This window comes from Giraffa tippelskirchi, chromosome 12 (assembly GCF_054371585.1).
Source record: "Giraffa tippelskirchi isolate mGirTip1 chromosome 12, T2T-mGirTip1v1.2.pri, whole genome shotgun sequence".
Lineage (NCBI taxonomy): Eukaryota > Metazoa > Chordata > Mammalia > Artiodactyla > Giraffidae > Giraffa > Giraffa tippelskirchi.
In genome coordinates this window covers 82,904,077-82,917,568 of record NC_137286.1, presented here as the reverse complement: position 1 = coordinate 82,917,568, position 13,492 = coordinate 82,904,077, and the positions used below count along the sequence as shown (strand labels likewise).

At 39.0% G+C, this 13,492-nt stretch overlaps 1 protein-coding gene and 1 long non-coding RNA gene across 7 annotated transcripts in view; one reads left to right on the top strand and one right to left on the bottom strand.

The window, feature by feature from the left end:
* The window catches only part of ELF1 (E74 like ETS transcription factor 1), a 118,595-nt gene extending 115,541 nt beyond the window's left edge, over positions 1–3,054 (top strand). For 5 of the 6 annotated variants that reach the window (XM_081549872.1, XM_081549874.1, XM_081549875.1 and 2 more), the window contains one exon: positions 1,010–3,054. In XM_081549872.1, coding sequence (XP_081405998.1) covers positions 1,010–1,598 — 589 coding nt within the window. In that variant the 3' untranslated portion in view covers positions 1,599–3,054. Of the gene's footprint in view, positions 1–186; positions 389–1,009 lie in introns of all 6 variants that reach the window. The other variant, XM_081549869.1, reaches the window with a different exon arrangement.
* Positions 3,055–12,792: 9,738 nt separating this feature from the next.
* Positions 12,793–13,211, bottom strand: LOC145529462 (uncharacterized). The gene is made up of 2 exons (XR_014071248.1): positions 13,027–13,211; positions 12,793–12,868 (listed from the first exon to the last, which is right to left on the bottom strand). It is a non-coding gene; the product is annotated as an uncharacterized LOC145529462 (long non-coding RNA).
* Between the last annotated feature and the right edge of the window lie 281 nt (positions 13,212–13,492).

Here is a 13,492-nt window from a genome sequence, read left to right as displayed (position 1 = left end):
TTTGGCCTTACTTTTCGTTCTCTCTGCCATCCTAAAGAACCCTCATGAGTTAATTATATTCATGACTTGTTTTATGTAATATGAGCTGTGAATTATTAAAATTCTTCTAATAATTCTATCACATATACGTTTAAGGTTGAAGTATTGTTTAATTTTAGTTAATTAAGTGTTTTCTCTATATAATAGAAAAGTGAAGTCGCTCAGTCGTGTCCGACTCTTTGCGACCCCATGGACTGTAGCCTGCCACGCTCCTTCGTCCATGGAATTTTCCAGGCAAGAATACTGCAGTGGGTTGCCATTTCCTCCTCCAGGGGATCTTCCCGACCCAGGGATCGAACCCGGATCTCCCACACTGCAGGCAGACTCTTTACCGTCTGAGCCGAAACAGGTTGAAAACAATTATTATCATGTGAAGTTTGGTAATTTGGTTGGACTTAAAGATGACATTATCCCTCAAATATTAAAATGACAGTGAATCCAATGTTTATTTAAAAATTCCTAATTCTCGAAAATTACCTGGCAGTCCAGTGGTTAGGGCTCTGCATTTTGCCAAAGGTCGAAACTGATCCCTGGTCAGGTTACTGAGGTCCCACAAGCTGCATGGTGCAACAACAACAACAACAAAATATATATATATATATATACACACACATATATATATATTCCTAATTTTCTGTCAGGCAGCTTATGTATAACTTCCTTGGGAAACATTTTGATATCCTCCTTCAACAAAAAATTGCTTCCCCATTTGTGTTAATATAGTGCTTTATACAGACTTTTTTTTTCACAGATGGCAATATTGTTAATGGACTGAGAATTTTTTGTTGGCCATTTCTCTATGTGCAGTGTTTAATGCTGGGTCTGGCACAATGTTTTCATTGCATTGGAAATAATGAGAAGGAGCATTTGAAATGAATAACTCATGTTTTGCTCAAGTGACTTCTCAAGTGTTGTTTTCAACAATGTAGAATACGCTTATTTCCTCACTTTTATTTCATAATCTCAACAGGACCATACAGACTCCAGCCCAAGTTCCAGTGGTGGTATCTCCTGGGAATCAGCATTTGCATACAGTAACACTCCAGACAGTGCCAATCACAACAGTGATTGCCAGCGCAGATCCATCGTCAGCTGCTGGATCTCAGAAATTCATCTTACAAGCCATCCCATCCTCACAGCCCATGACAGTGCTCAAAGAAAACATGGTGCTCCAGTCGCAGAAGCCGGGCTCCCCTCCCTCCATCGTCCTGAGTCCTGCCCACATGCAGCAGGTCCTCACCAGCAATGTCCCGACCATCTGCAACGGGACTGTCAGCGCAGCTTCGTCTCCGTCCTTCAGTGCTACCACGCCCATGGTGACCTTTTCTCATCGCAGTTCACAGCTGGTTGCTCACCCACCTGGCACTGTAATCACTTCAGTTATCAAAGCTCAAGAAGCAAAGACTCACATACAGGAAGAAGTGAAAAAGGAGGTTGAAGATAATGTGAAAGAAGGCACTGAAGAAACCGCGCCACAGCCTTACGTGATGGTGGTAGCCAATGGATTTCCTTCTCAGGTAGCTATCAAAAACGAACTACTGGAACCCAGCTCCTTCTGAGGAACATGCCAAAGGAATTACAGATGGTTGTTTTTTTTTTTTCCGATGGTTGTTTTTTAATTGAACAATTTTGATTGTATGCAAACTATTGATTCTAAGATACATCCTCCAAATGTTCCTCAGTTTGTAGTTACTGTTTAAAAATTAGTAACAGTTAATTTTGACTTTGTTAGATGAGGGAGGAAAACCCAGATGTTTCTGTTTGTTCTCCAAATGTTTCAGAATTCAGTCGTGAAGGAACAGGCGTTTTATACTATGAAGACATTCTTTTGAGATTTTTTCAGTGGTTATATCATAAGCATTTTACTACCACCATTTTAAATTTTATATTGTATTAGCTTTTCTGATTCTTTTGTAAGTAAAATACTTAAATGTAAGACATCAAGAAATTTACATAGGAGCTGTTTTCATTCCACTTGTATCAAAGGTTACGTCTTGACTCTTTGAAATGCAAGACACCTACTTTATGCTTTGTTAAAATTATGATTTCACTTAGATTGACTTTAGTTTGTTGCACTGTATGTTGAGCTATGCCTATGTAAAATATAACTTTAAAAATTGAAATGTGCCCATGATAGGGCTGAACCTGTTTCAGAAGCAGGATAGTAGAAAAGCATCCGCCTAAGAGTGGTTCTCCTGCTGACTAGCTGTGTAACCTTGGGCAAGCCACTTGATCTTCTGGGCCTCCTAAGAGGAATGGTATATTGGATTAGGCCCCAACTGTTACCTAGCTCCTATCTAGTTCTCCAATTTCCCATCTAGTTCTAAATTTTATGATTCTAACTCCTACGTTTTAAAGTTAGTATCAATTAAAACATTATCAGCTTATCTCCTAATGTAAATATAACTAAAATATTACAGAAAATTAATGGCCCTACAAAATTCATTTTTCTATTATCTTTAAGACCTTCTAGGAACCTGAATTCTTCCTAACTAGTTTGCTCATTAACTCTTTAGACCCCTGTGCACTGTGATCCACTAGTAAACTTACGTTGCTGAGTGCTAAATGATATACTGCTATTCTGAAAGAGTCAGGGCTCTTTAAGGGCCCAGAAAGCAACCAAGCCTTGGCTAATCTGACTGAGTAGTCAGTTGCTATAAAAGCATAATTGCTTTATATTTTGGATCTTTTTTTATTGGGAGTGGGGGAGGGGGAATTACACACAAAGATAATATACATTATATATCCATGTTTCTAGATTACTTTTTAGATTACTTTTTCATCTGTAAATAATGTACATTTAATTTCACAAGAAAAATTGTTTCCTGCAAATTTTTTAGTATAGCCAAAAGTAATTTTTGTAGATGAAAAAATCATTATGTTTAGAGGTCTAATGTTATATGTTTTCATATTACAGAGTGAATTTGTATTTAAACAGAAATTTAAATTTTGGAATCCTCTAAACGTTTTTGTATCTTTAATTGGTTTATTATTAAATAAATCACATAAAAAGTCTGTGTTTTTTGTTTTCAAGCAAGTGTTTCTTAATAGAAAAAGTTACTAGTATTACAGTGTTACTAGATGTTTGTATAATAGCTTCTATTAGTCAGATAAGACTTGCAGAATGTTATCCTCTCAGTTTTCCTTTCTACAATGCCAAATGGCAGTTTCCAGACATGACACCATGGATTACCAGGCTCCAAAAATTAGAAAATAAAATATTCCCAGCAATAATATTAAACACACTTAAAGAAACAAGTTTTCTAATTAGAAATTAGATCAGTTAATTGTTAAACTCAGAAAACATAGAAACAGAAAAATGTAAGAAAATGAAAATCTCAATCCAATACCTCTATACCTAGTAATAACTTCCACTTATTCATTTCTTCATGTCACGTAATATTTTTCTGAAATATGGTTTTGAAAGGAGCATTCTTATCTCTGAAGATGGAAGCAGATGAAGGAGCAGGCTTCATCAGTTTTCTTGTTTACTACCCTTAGCTTATACCCTTCAGTTCCACTGTTTTTCTACAACTTTCCATTCTTTATCAAACCTAGTATATATGTATGTACTGGGGAGATGGGTGATCAAAGTGTATATATATATATGTGTGTGTGTATATATATGCTTTCTTATATTCTTTTCCATTGTGTTATGTCACAGAATATTGAAAATACTTCCCTATGCTATGTATTATGAGCTGGTTGTTTATCCATTCTATAATGCGCAGTTTGCCTCTGCTAATCCCAAACTGTCACTCCTCCCCTCCCCTACTGCCTTCCCCCTTGGCAACCACTAGTCTGTTTTCTATCTGTGAGTCTATTTTTGTTCTGTAGATATTGTTGATTTGTATCATATTTTAGATTTGCCATAAAAGGGATATGATAAGGTACTTGTCTTTCTCTTTTTGACTGACTTTGGTTACTATGGCAATCTTTCAGTCCATCCATGTTGTTGCAGATGGCATTTTTTCATTTTTTTTTGATGGCTAATATCCCATTGTATATATGTACCACATCTTTATCCCTTCATATGTTGATGGACATTTAGTCGATTCATTCTTAACTCTCTGTAGTAGTTCATTTGCCCTATTACCCTGAAATTACTGTTGCAAAGGTCACTAAATAGCCATCAATTTCCATATTGCCAGATTCTCTTTTTTGACCTTTCCAATATTTGATAACCTTTTAAAACTCACTGTTTCTTCAAGTCTGTATTGCCTTTACTTTTGTGCCGACGATTTCCTGTCCTCTCTTGCCTCTATAATCATTTCTTAGCGCTGCTCTTTGGCCGCTCCAGAGACTCTCTCAAAGGCTAGAGTTCTCCCCAGTTGTATCTAAAGGTCACTGTGCTCCTTCTCTGTGTCTTCACCTTGTCCCCCTTCAGTGCATTCTTCTCCAGTGCAGCAGGTGAACATGTTAACAGGTAGATAGAAATAGATATATATTTAATTATACCTAGCCATTCAGTTGGAGAAGGCAATGGCACCCCACTCCAGTACTCTTGCCTGGAAAATCCCATGGATGGAGGAGCCTGGTGGGCTGCAGTCCATGGGGTCGCTAGGAGTCAGAGACGACTGAGCTACTTCACTTTCACTTTTCACTTTCATGCATTGGAGAAGGAAATGGCAACCCACTCCAGTGTTCTTGCCTGGAGAATCCCAGGGACAGGGGAGCCTGGTGGGCTGCCGTCTATGGGGTCGCACAGAGTCGGACACAACTGAAGCGACTTAGCAGCAGCAGCCATTCAGTGGTTCCCTACAGTCCTCAGATGGAGTTGAGGGCCTGCATGGTCTCACCTTTTTTTTCCCCCTTGGTCTCACCTCTTGTGGATCCCACTAGCAGTATCTTCACATTTTACTGTCCAAATCATACTGTCAGGTAGGTTTGGGATGCTTTCAATTGCAAGGAACAAAAAACTCTATTCACAATTATTAAATAGTACGAAACTAGTTAGGAGGTTTCCAGGTTGGCTAATTCAGGAGCACAGTAGTGATCCTGAGCAACCTTAGCTTTCTTCCCTCTTCCTGCTTTACCATCCTCGGTATTTTGGTTTTGCTTCCAGAATGGCTCCTGCCATGGATGCAAGATATCTACAGTAGTTCTTCTGTGTTTCTGATAATCAGTAAGGAAACCTTACCCAGAGCACCCTGAGCAGCCATCTTTTCAGAGCTAGATTGCTCATATCCTCCTTCCTAAGGCTAACCACGGCTGGCCAAGGTTGCAGGATTACCATGGATGATTCAGTCAATGTGTCGGGGAGATAGGCGATCAAGCAAAATTGGGCTCCACAGCAAGGAATAAGGGAGGAATGATAGCGCCCATACATGTACTTCTGAAAATGCTCACACCTACAGGGAACATGATTTCTCTCATGTTTCCTGAAGCTGTGAGATCAGCCAAAGTCTCATCCAGTTGCTTGACCCAGTTTCACGACTGGGATCTTTTGAGATGATGCAGTCCTCTTTTTCAGGTCAGCTGTGGCTCCCTGGTTTCTTGTCCTCCACAGCCACACCTAGTAGGAGCACTGGGGAGAAATCTCTTTCCAAGCCTTCCCAGCTTGAGAATACATTTCTTGATGGAGTAAGCTTCGTGTCCCATCTCAGGGCCACCCTTCCCCCTTGCGTGTTCTGTCTTCAGTGGCCCCCGTCCTGCCTCTGTCGTCTGCCTGGTTTTACATACCAGAATCTGTTCTGTAGCATCACACTTCTGAACACCAAACTGTCAGTTTAGGTTCCTGGTCTTTAGCAACAGAGATGGATTCTGGTTTTCAGTACAAAAGAAACTTTATTAGAAGAATATCGTACAGTTCACAGAATAGAAAGACCAGAGAATTAGGGTCAATCTGAGTCACATGGCTAGAACAAATCACAAAACTGTACTGCACAACTGGTCTACCTGTAGCCACTGTTGGCAGAGCGCCTGAACACTGAACTCTGTACCACTCACTGTCTTTACTGCTTCAACAATCTGATCTTGAAACAAGTGCTGCTTCATCCAGAGAGAATGAGCAAGTCCTTCGTTGACTCCTTCTGTTAACTACCAATTTATGTGATTGGCTACCCCAAAGAATGACTGCTACCCTCTATCAGGGCAAACCCAGATTTCTGTGGGATACACAGCTTGGTGATTGGATGGGCGAGGGGGACTTAATTTAGGGAAAACGGAAAATCAGAACAGGAAATTCGAGGGTCTGCCGAGGCGGTGCTTCCCAACTCCGCGCACTCCCTTTCCTTTCCGGGCCTCTGCACTTGCTGCCACCCTGCTCGGTACAGTGGCTCTGTCTATTCGGCTAACACCTATCTGTTCTTCAGGCCTCAGCTTAGATAGTCCTCCCTCTGAGAGCTTTCTCTGCGTTCTTAAAAATTCCCCACTACTGTCATAGAGCCCTTTATTTTTAAAATATAGTTTTTAGCCACACAATGCAGTTTGAGGGATCTTATGTCCCCAACCAGGGATCGAACCCAGGCCCCCAGAAGGGAAGCATGGAGTCCTAACCACTGGGCCACCAGAGAATTCCCAGCGAGCCCTTTAATTTCTCTCATTTGGGCAGATTATAATAACTGACTGGTGACATGTATGATTTCAACACTACATTATACAAAGTCAAGACTAGTCATTTTAGTACCCACCCGGTCTCTAGCATAGCATCTCCACATAGCAGGTACTCAGTATTTATTAAATACATGACTAAGCTACATGTTCTTACCTATTTTCTTGTTCATGTTCTCAAGCTGCTAACCACCATCTATGTGCCTATGACTGTCTGTTCTTACCTGTAGCTCCAAACTTGTTTTATAGTTTTTGAGCTATAATTGACATACAATAAATGGCACATATTTAAATAGTATAAACTCATGAAATCATCACTAATCGAGTAGTGCAACTACTCACGTTCAGCGAACACTACCCTGAAATTTCCTTGTGCCTGTTTGTAACCAGTCCCTTCATGCTGATCTGCTGTCTCTGTAGATTAGTTTGCATTTTCTAGGATTTTACGTAAATGGAATCATACAGTATGTGCTATTTTTTGATTTGGCTTGTTTCACTTAGCATAATTATTTTCAGGTTCATGCATTTGTAGTCTGTATCAGCATATTATTTCTTTTATTGCTGAGTATTTTATTCTATATTACATGGATATACTGCAGTGTATCCATTCATCTGTAAATGGACATTTGGGTTGTTTCTGGTTTTCAGCTATTATCATTAAAGCTGTTATGAATATTCTTATACAAATATTTATATTGGATATGTATTTTCATATCTGTTGGACAAGCACCTAGGAGTGGCATGCCTAAATCATATGATGGTTGTACCATCTTACACTCCTACCAGCAGTTTATGAGGCTTTCAGTTGCTCTACATTTTCTTCTACATGGTCTTTTATATTTTTGCCTTTTTAATGGGTGTGTGATTATATCTCATTGTGGCTTTGATTTATATTTCCCTAATGACTAATATTTTTGAGCGATTTTCATCAGCTTATTTGGTATCTACAGATCTTCTTTGATGACTTGGTTGTTCAGTTTTCTTGCCCATTTAAAAATTCTGTTGTTTTCATATCACTGAGTTTTGAGAACTCTCTTCTGGCTACAAGCTCATCATCAGATATATGACTTACAAGTATCTTCAAAGTGCAGAAACTTTTAAATTTTGGTAAAGTCTCGTATCAGCTTCTTTTATGGATCATGCTTTTGGTGTTGTATTTAAGAAATCTGTGTTTAACCCAAGGACACAGACATGTTTTTTCTAGAAGTTTTACAGTTTTAAGATTTAGGTCCATAATCCATTTTAAGTTAGTTTTTGTGGATGATGCAAGGTATGAAGTTTACTTTTTTCTTTTTTATATCAAATTTGTTGACAAGATCATCCTTTTCAATTGAAAAGTCTGAGAAGACTAACTTATTCAACTATCTTTTCTGCCCTGAATTACCTTTGGACTTTTGTTGCAAATCAGTTGTATATATTCATATGAGTCTACTTAGGGACTCTCTTTTCTTTGCTATTGATTTGTCTGTCTTTGTACCAACACACAAGGTGGATGTGTTGAAATCAGCTAGTGTTAGTTCTCCAACCCTGTTATTTGGCCATTCTGAGTCTTTTACATCTCCATTTGAATTTCATAATCAGTTTGTCAACTTATAAAATGGAAAAAGTCTTTGAGATTTTGACTGCTATCAGGTTGAATCAATAGATCAATTTGGGGAGACCTGATATTTTAATATTGAGTCTCATATTCATGTACATAGAATATTTCTCCATTTGTTTAAGTGTTCTTTGATATCTCTCAGCAACACTTTGTAATTCTCAATGTATATGTTTTGCACATCTTTGGTCAGGTTTAATTTTCAGTATTTAATAGTTAATGCTATTGCGAATATCATTTTTTAAAATTTCAAATTGTTCATTGCTGATTTTGTTGTCTTTTCTCCCTATTTTATTGAAGCATAAAGTGCACAAATCTTAAATGTGTTCAGTTCAGTCGCTCAGTCGTGTCTCTTTGTGACCCCATGAACCACAGCACGCCAGGCCTCCCTGTCCATCACCAACTCCCAGAGTCTACCCAAACCCATGTCCATCGAGTCAGTGATGCCATCCAACCATCTCATCCTCTGTTGTCCCCTTCTCCTCCTGCCCCCAATCTTTCCCAGCATCAGGGTCTTTTCCAATGAGTCAGCTCTTCGAATCAGGTGGCCAAAGTATTGGAGTCTCAGCTTCAGCATCAGTCCTTCCAATGAATACCCAGGACTGATTTCCTTTACGATGGACTGGTTGGATCTCCTTGCAGTCCAAGGGACTCTCAAGAGTCTTCTCCAACACCACAGTTCAAAAGCATCAATTCTTCTGCACTCAGCTTTCTTTATAGTCCAACTCTCACATTCATACATGACTACTGGAAAAACCATAGCCATGAGTAGACGGATCTTTGTTGACAAAGTAACGTCTCTGCTTTTTAATATGCTGTCTAGGTTGGTCATAACTTTCCTTCCAAGGAGTAAGCGTCTTTAAATTTCATGGGTGCAATCACCATCTGCAGTGATTTTGGAGCCCCCCAAAATAAAGTCAGCCACTGTTTCCACTGTTTCCCCATCTATTTGCCATGAAGGGATGGGACCGGATGCCATGATCTTAGTTTTCTGAATGTTGAACTTTAAGCCAACTTCTTCACTCTCCTCTTTCACTTTCATCAAGAGGCTCTTTAGTTCTTCTTCACTTTCTGCCATAAATGTGTAACTTGAAAAATTTGACACCTGAATGAAAGTCATTCAGTTGTGTCCGACTCTTTGCAACCCTATAGTCTGTGGCCCAGCAGGGTCCTCTATCCATGAAATTCTCCAGTCAAGAATACTGGAGTGGATAGCCATTCCCTTCTGCAGGGGATCTTCCTACCCAGGGATTGAACCCAGGTCTCCTGCATCATTAATGTAATTATTACCCTAGTCAAGATATATAATATTTCCCACATCAAGAAGTCATTCTCATGGCCCTTCCCAGCCAGGAGATCATTCTCTGACGTCCTTCACAATGTTTCTTCTCTTCATATAAATGGGACTCAACCAGGATGTACTCTGTCTGGCTTCTTTAACTCAATATTATGTGTGTGAGGTTCATCCATATTGTTCTGTGTACTGATAATTTATTCTCAGTCGTTGCTCTGTAATATTTTTGTTCTGTGAAACAATATTTAGATTATTTCCAGTTTTTGTTGGTAATGCTACAATCAGTATTTTTGTACATGAACGTAAGTATTCTTTTCTCTTGGGCATATGCCTACTGTAGAATTCTTGGGCAAGATGGTATATGTATGACTAGCTTTAGTAGATAGTGTCAAAGTTTTCTAAAGTAGCAATACCAATTTACACTCTAGCAATATATGAAATTTATAGGTGCTGCATATCCTTGTCAGTGCTTGGCACTGGAACTCCTTTTCATTTAAGCCATTTTGGTGGGAGTGTTTAGTACCAAATTATTATTTTACTGTCCCTTGATACAGCTATTGATGTAGAACTTCTTTTCATATGCATATTGGCCATTTAGAGAACATCTGAAAACCAACCAAACTAATTAACATTAATATACTAAAGAAAAATACACATGGACATTTCAATAAAGGCAGAGAAAGCATTTAATATTGAATGCTTTCTTCCTAAGTGTTACAACCAGGACAGGAAGTCCATCATCACTATTTCTATTTAACACTATAGCAGACATCCAAACCAGTGACAACCAGCAAGAAAAATAAAAGGTATAATGACTGCACAGGAAGACGTTTACCCATCTATTCACAGATGACAAGACAGTGAAATGGCAAAAATTCTAAAAGAATCTACAAAATATTATATAATAAGGGAAATTAATATAAGAAATAATAAACGAAGTTAGCAAGATTGTTGACTATAAGGTCAATATGTAAAAATCAGCAGTGTTTCAACAAATACTAGCAACAAACAAGTAGAATATTAAAAATTTAAAATGCCATTTAAAAAGCATAAAAAAACCCCAAATACCCACGAATAAATCTAATGAAAGATATGTAAGACCTCTCCACCATAATCTACAAAACACTGCCAAGAGAAATTAGAGACTACTTAAATAAATGGAGAAGTATATTACATTCATGGATTGGAGGAAATACAAAGATGTCAGAAAAAAAAATGGAGGCAACCAAAATGTCCACTGACAGATCAATAGATAAAGAAGAAGTAGTATATAGATATACAATAGAATGCTACTCAGCCATAAAAGAGAATGAAATAATGCCACTTTTTTTGCAGCAGTATGGACAGATCCACATAGATTACCGTACTAAGTGAAGTCAGGCAAAGACAAATATCATATGGTATCACTTATATGTGGAATCTAAAATATGATACAAATGACCTTACTTAAAAAGCAGACACTGACAGACATAGAAAACAAACTTATGGTTACCCAAGAGGAAAGTGGAGGAGGGAAAAATTAGAAGATCCAAACTACTATATATATATAAAGCAAACTGCAGGTACAGCACAGTGAACTATATTCAATACCTTGTACTAAACTATAATGAAAAAAATATGAAAAGGAATATCTATCTGAATCACCTGTGTACAACAGAAAGTAACATTACGCCATAATTAACTATATTTCAATTTTTAAAAATACTAGGATGTCAGTTTTCCCCAAATAAATTGATCTATAGCTCCAATGTAAGCCCAATTAAAATCCTAGTAGAGTTTTTATAATTGTTTTTTGGAAATTGACAGGTTCATTCTAAAATTTATAAACAAGTTTTATAAAATGTATCAGTTCAATTCAGTCGCTCAGTCATGTCTGACTCTTGGCAACCCATGTCTGACTCTTTGAGACCCATGAACGACAGCACACCAGGCCTCCCTGTCCATCACCAACTCCCGGAGTCCACCCAGACCCATGTCCATCGAGTTGATGATGCCATCCAGCCATCTCATCCTCTGTCGTCCCCTTCTCCTCCTGCCCCCAATCCTTCCCAGCATTAGGGTCTTTTCCAATGAGTCAACTCTGCATCAGGTGGCCAAAGTATTGGAGTTTCAGCTTCAACATCAGTCCTTCCAATGAACACCCAGGACTGATTTCCTTTAGGATGGACTGGTTGGATCTCCTTGCAGTTCAAGGGACTCTCAAGAGTCTTCTCCAACACCACAGTTCAAAACCATCAACTCTTCTGCACTCAGCTTTCTTTACAGTCCAACTCTCACATCCATACATGACCACTGGAAAAACCATAGCCTTGACTCTACGGACCTTTGTTGGCAAAGTAATGTCTCTGCTTTTTAATATGCTGTCTAGGTTGGTCATAACTTTCCTTCCAAGGAGAAAGCGTCTTTTAATTTCATGGCTGCAATCACCAACTGCAGTGATTTTGGAGCCCCCCAAAATAAAGTCAGCCACTGTTTCCACTGTTTCCCCACCTATCTGCCATGAAGTGATGGGACCGGATGCTATGATCTTAGTTTTCTGAATGTTGAGCTTTAAGCCAACTTTTTCACTCTCCTCTTTGACTTTCATCAAGATAAATAATATAAATACAAAGGACTTTGACTAGCCAAGATTACCATGGAATATTGAAAAAGTCATAGGGCTTTAATACTTATAAAGCTACATTAATTAAGAGAGTGTGGGACACGGTTAGGCAGACCAATGGAATGAGAACCTGGAAATAGACCCTCATATATCTGGTTATCTACTTCACAACAACCGTGCCATAATTATTTACTGGGGGAAAGAGCAAATGACAGTCTTTTCAGTAAATAGGGCTGGGTCAATTGGATATCCATAGGGGTAGGAGGAGGAGGAATCTTGATCCTGACTTCAAACCTTTTATAAAAATGAATAAATCTAGCTGTGAAAGGTAAAAATGTAAAGCATTTAAGAAAACACAGGTGACTAATTTCATGGTTTTGAACCAAGCAAAGCCTTATGTATGATACAAAGAGTATTGATCACAAAAAAGAAAGATCAGCAAATCCAGGAAGTTTTACTTCCATCATTTCTTTAATTCTCACCATCCCCTACAATCACTGACCTATTTAAGAGACACTTTGGTTCAGGGGTAAAGAATCCACCTCCCAATGCAGAAGCCCTGGGTGGGGAAGATCCTTTGGAGAAGGAAGTGATAACCCACTCCAGTATCCTTGCCTGGGAAACCTCACGGACAGAGGAGCCTGGACGGCCACAGTCCCTGGCGACGTAAACAATCAAACCCCACTGAGCAATGAGCACACATTGGCCTGTAGTACAGCAGTTGTCTGGTAACAACTGTTCTGTTCCCTTTAATCATTCTTCTGTTGTTGTCCAGTCGTTGTGTCTTCCATAGTACAGACAGAATAACAAACAAAAATGTAAATTTAAGTGTTAATGCCTTTTTCGAGTAAAAATCTTATAATGGTCTAGCATCTTGAAGTGAACTCCATTCAAACTTCTCAGCGCAGTACACCGAGTCCTTATGAACTAGCATGTACCTACCTCTCCACCCAGTCTGCTTCTAGCTTGAATTTTGTCTCTACAATTTGAGTTCACATCATCACTTTCTAACACGAGTTCTATTCTGTCTGAATTGCCTTTTCCATTTCCTTCACTAACTAATTCTTAGTCTTCTTGCCAGACCGAGGCTCCGTTACAACCTATGAGGACTCCATCCGTACACATTATACTCAGTTGTGTCCCTTCTTGCTATCACATCAATGACGACTGCTCTTTCATTTTTAGCCTTTAGAACAAAACTGGAGGGTGTCAACACCACTGAATCCCCAGACTTTATGTTTAGGTTTCGGATGGAGCAGACACTCCAGTTCAGTTCCTTGTTCGTCTCTACTAACGAGCGGCTCACTCCCACGCCTTCCTGCTCCCCGGCTCCCGCCGCGGTGGAATCAGGTAAGTTTCTTCCATTGGAATTGCCCGGGTCGAGGGGCACTGAGCGAGGAGGGCCGGA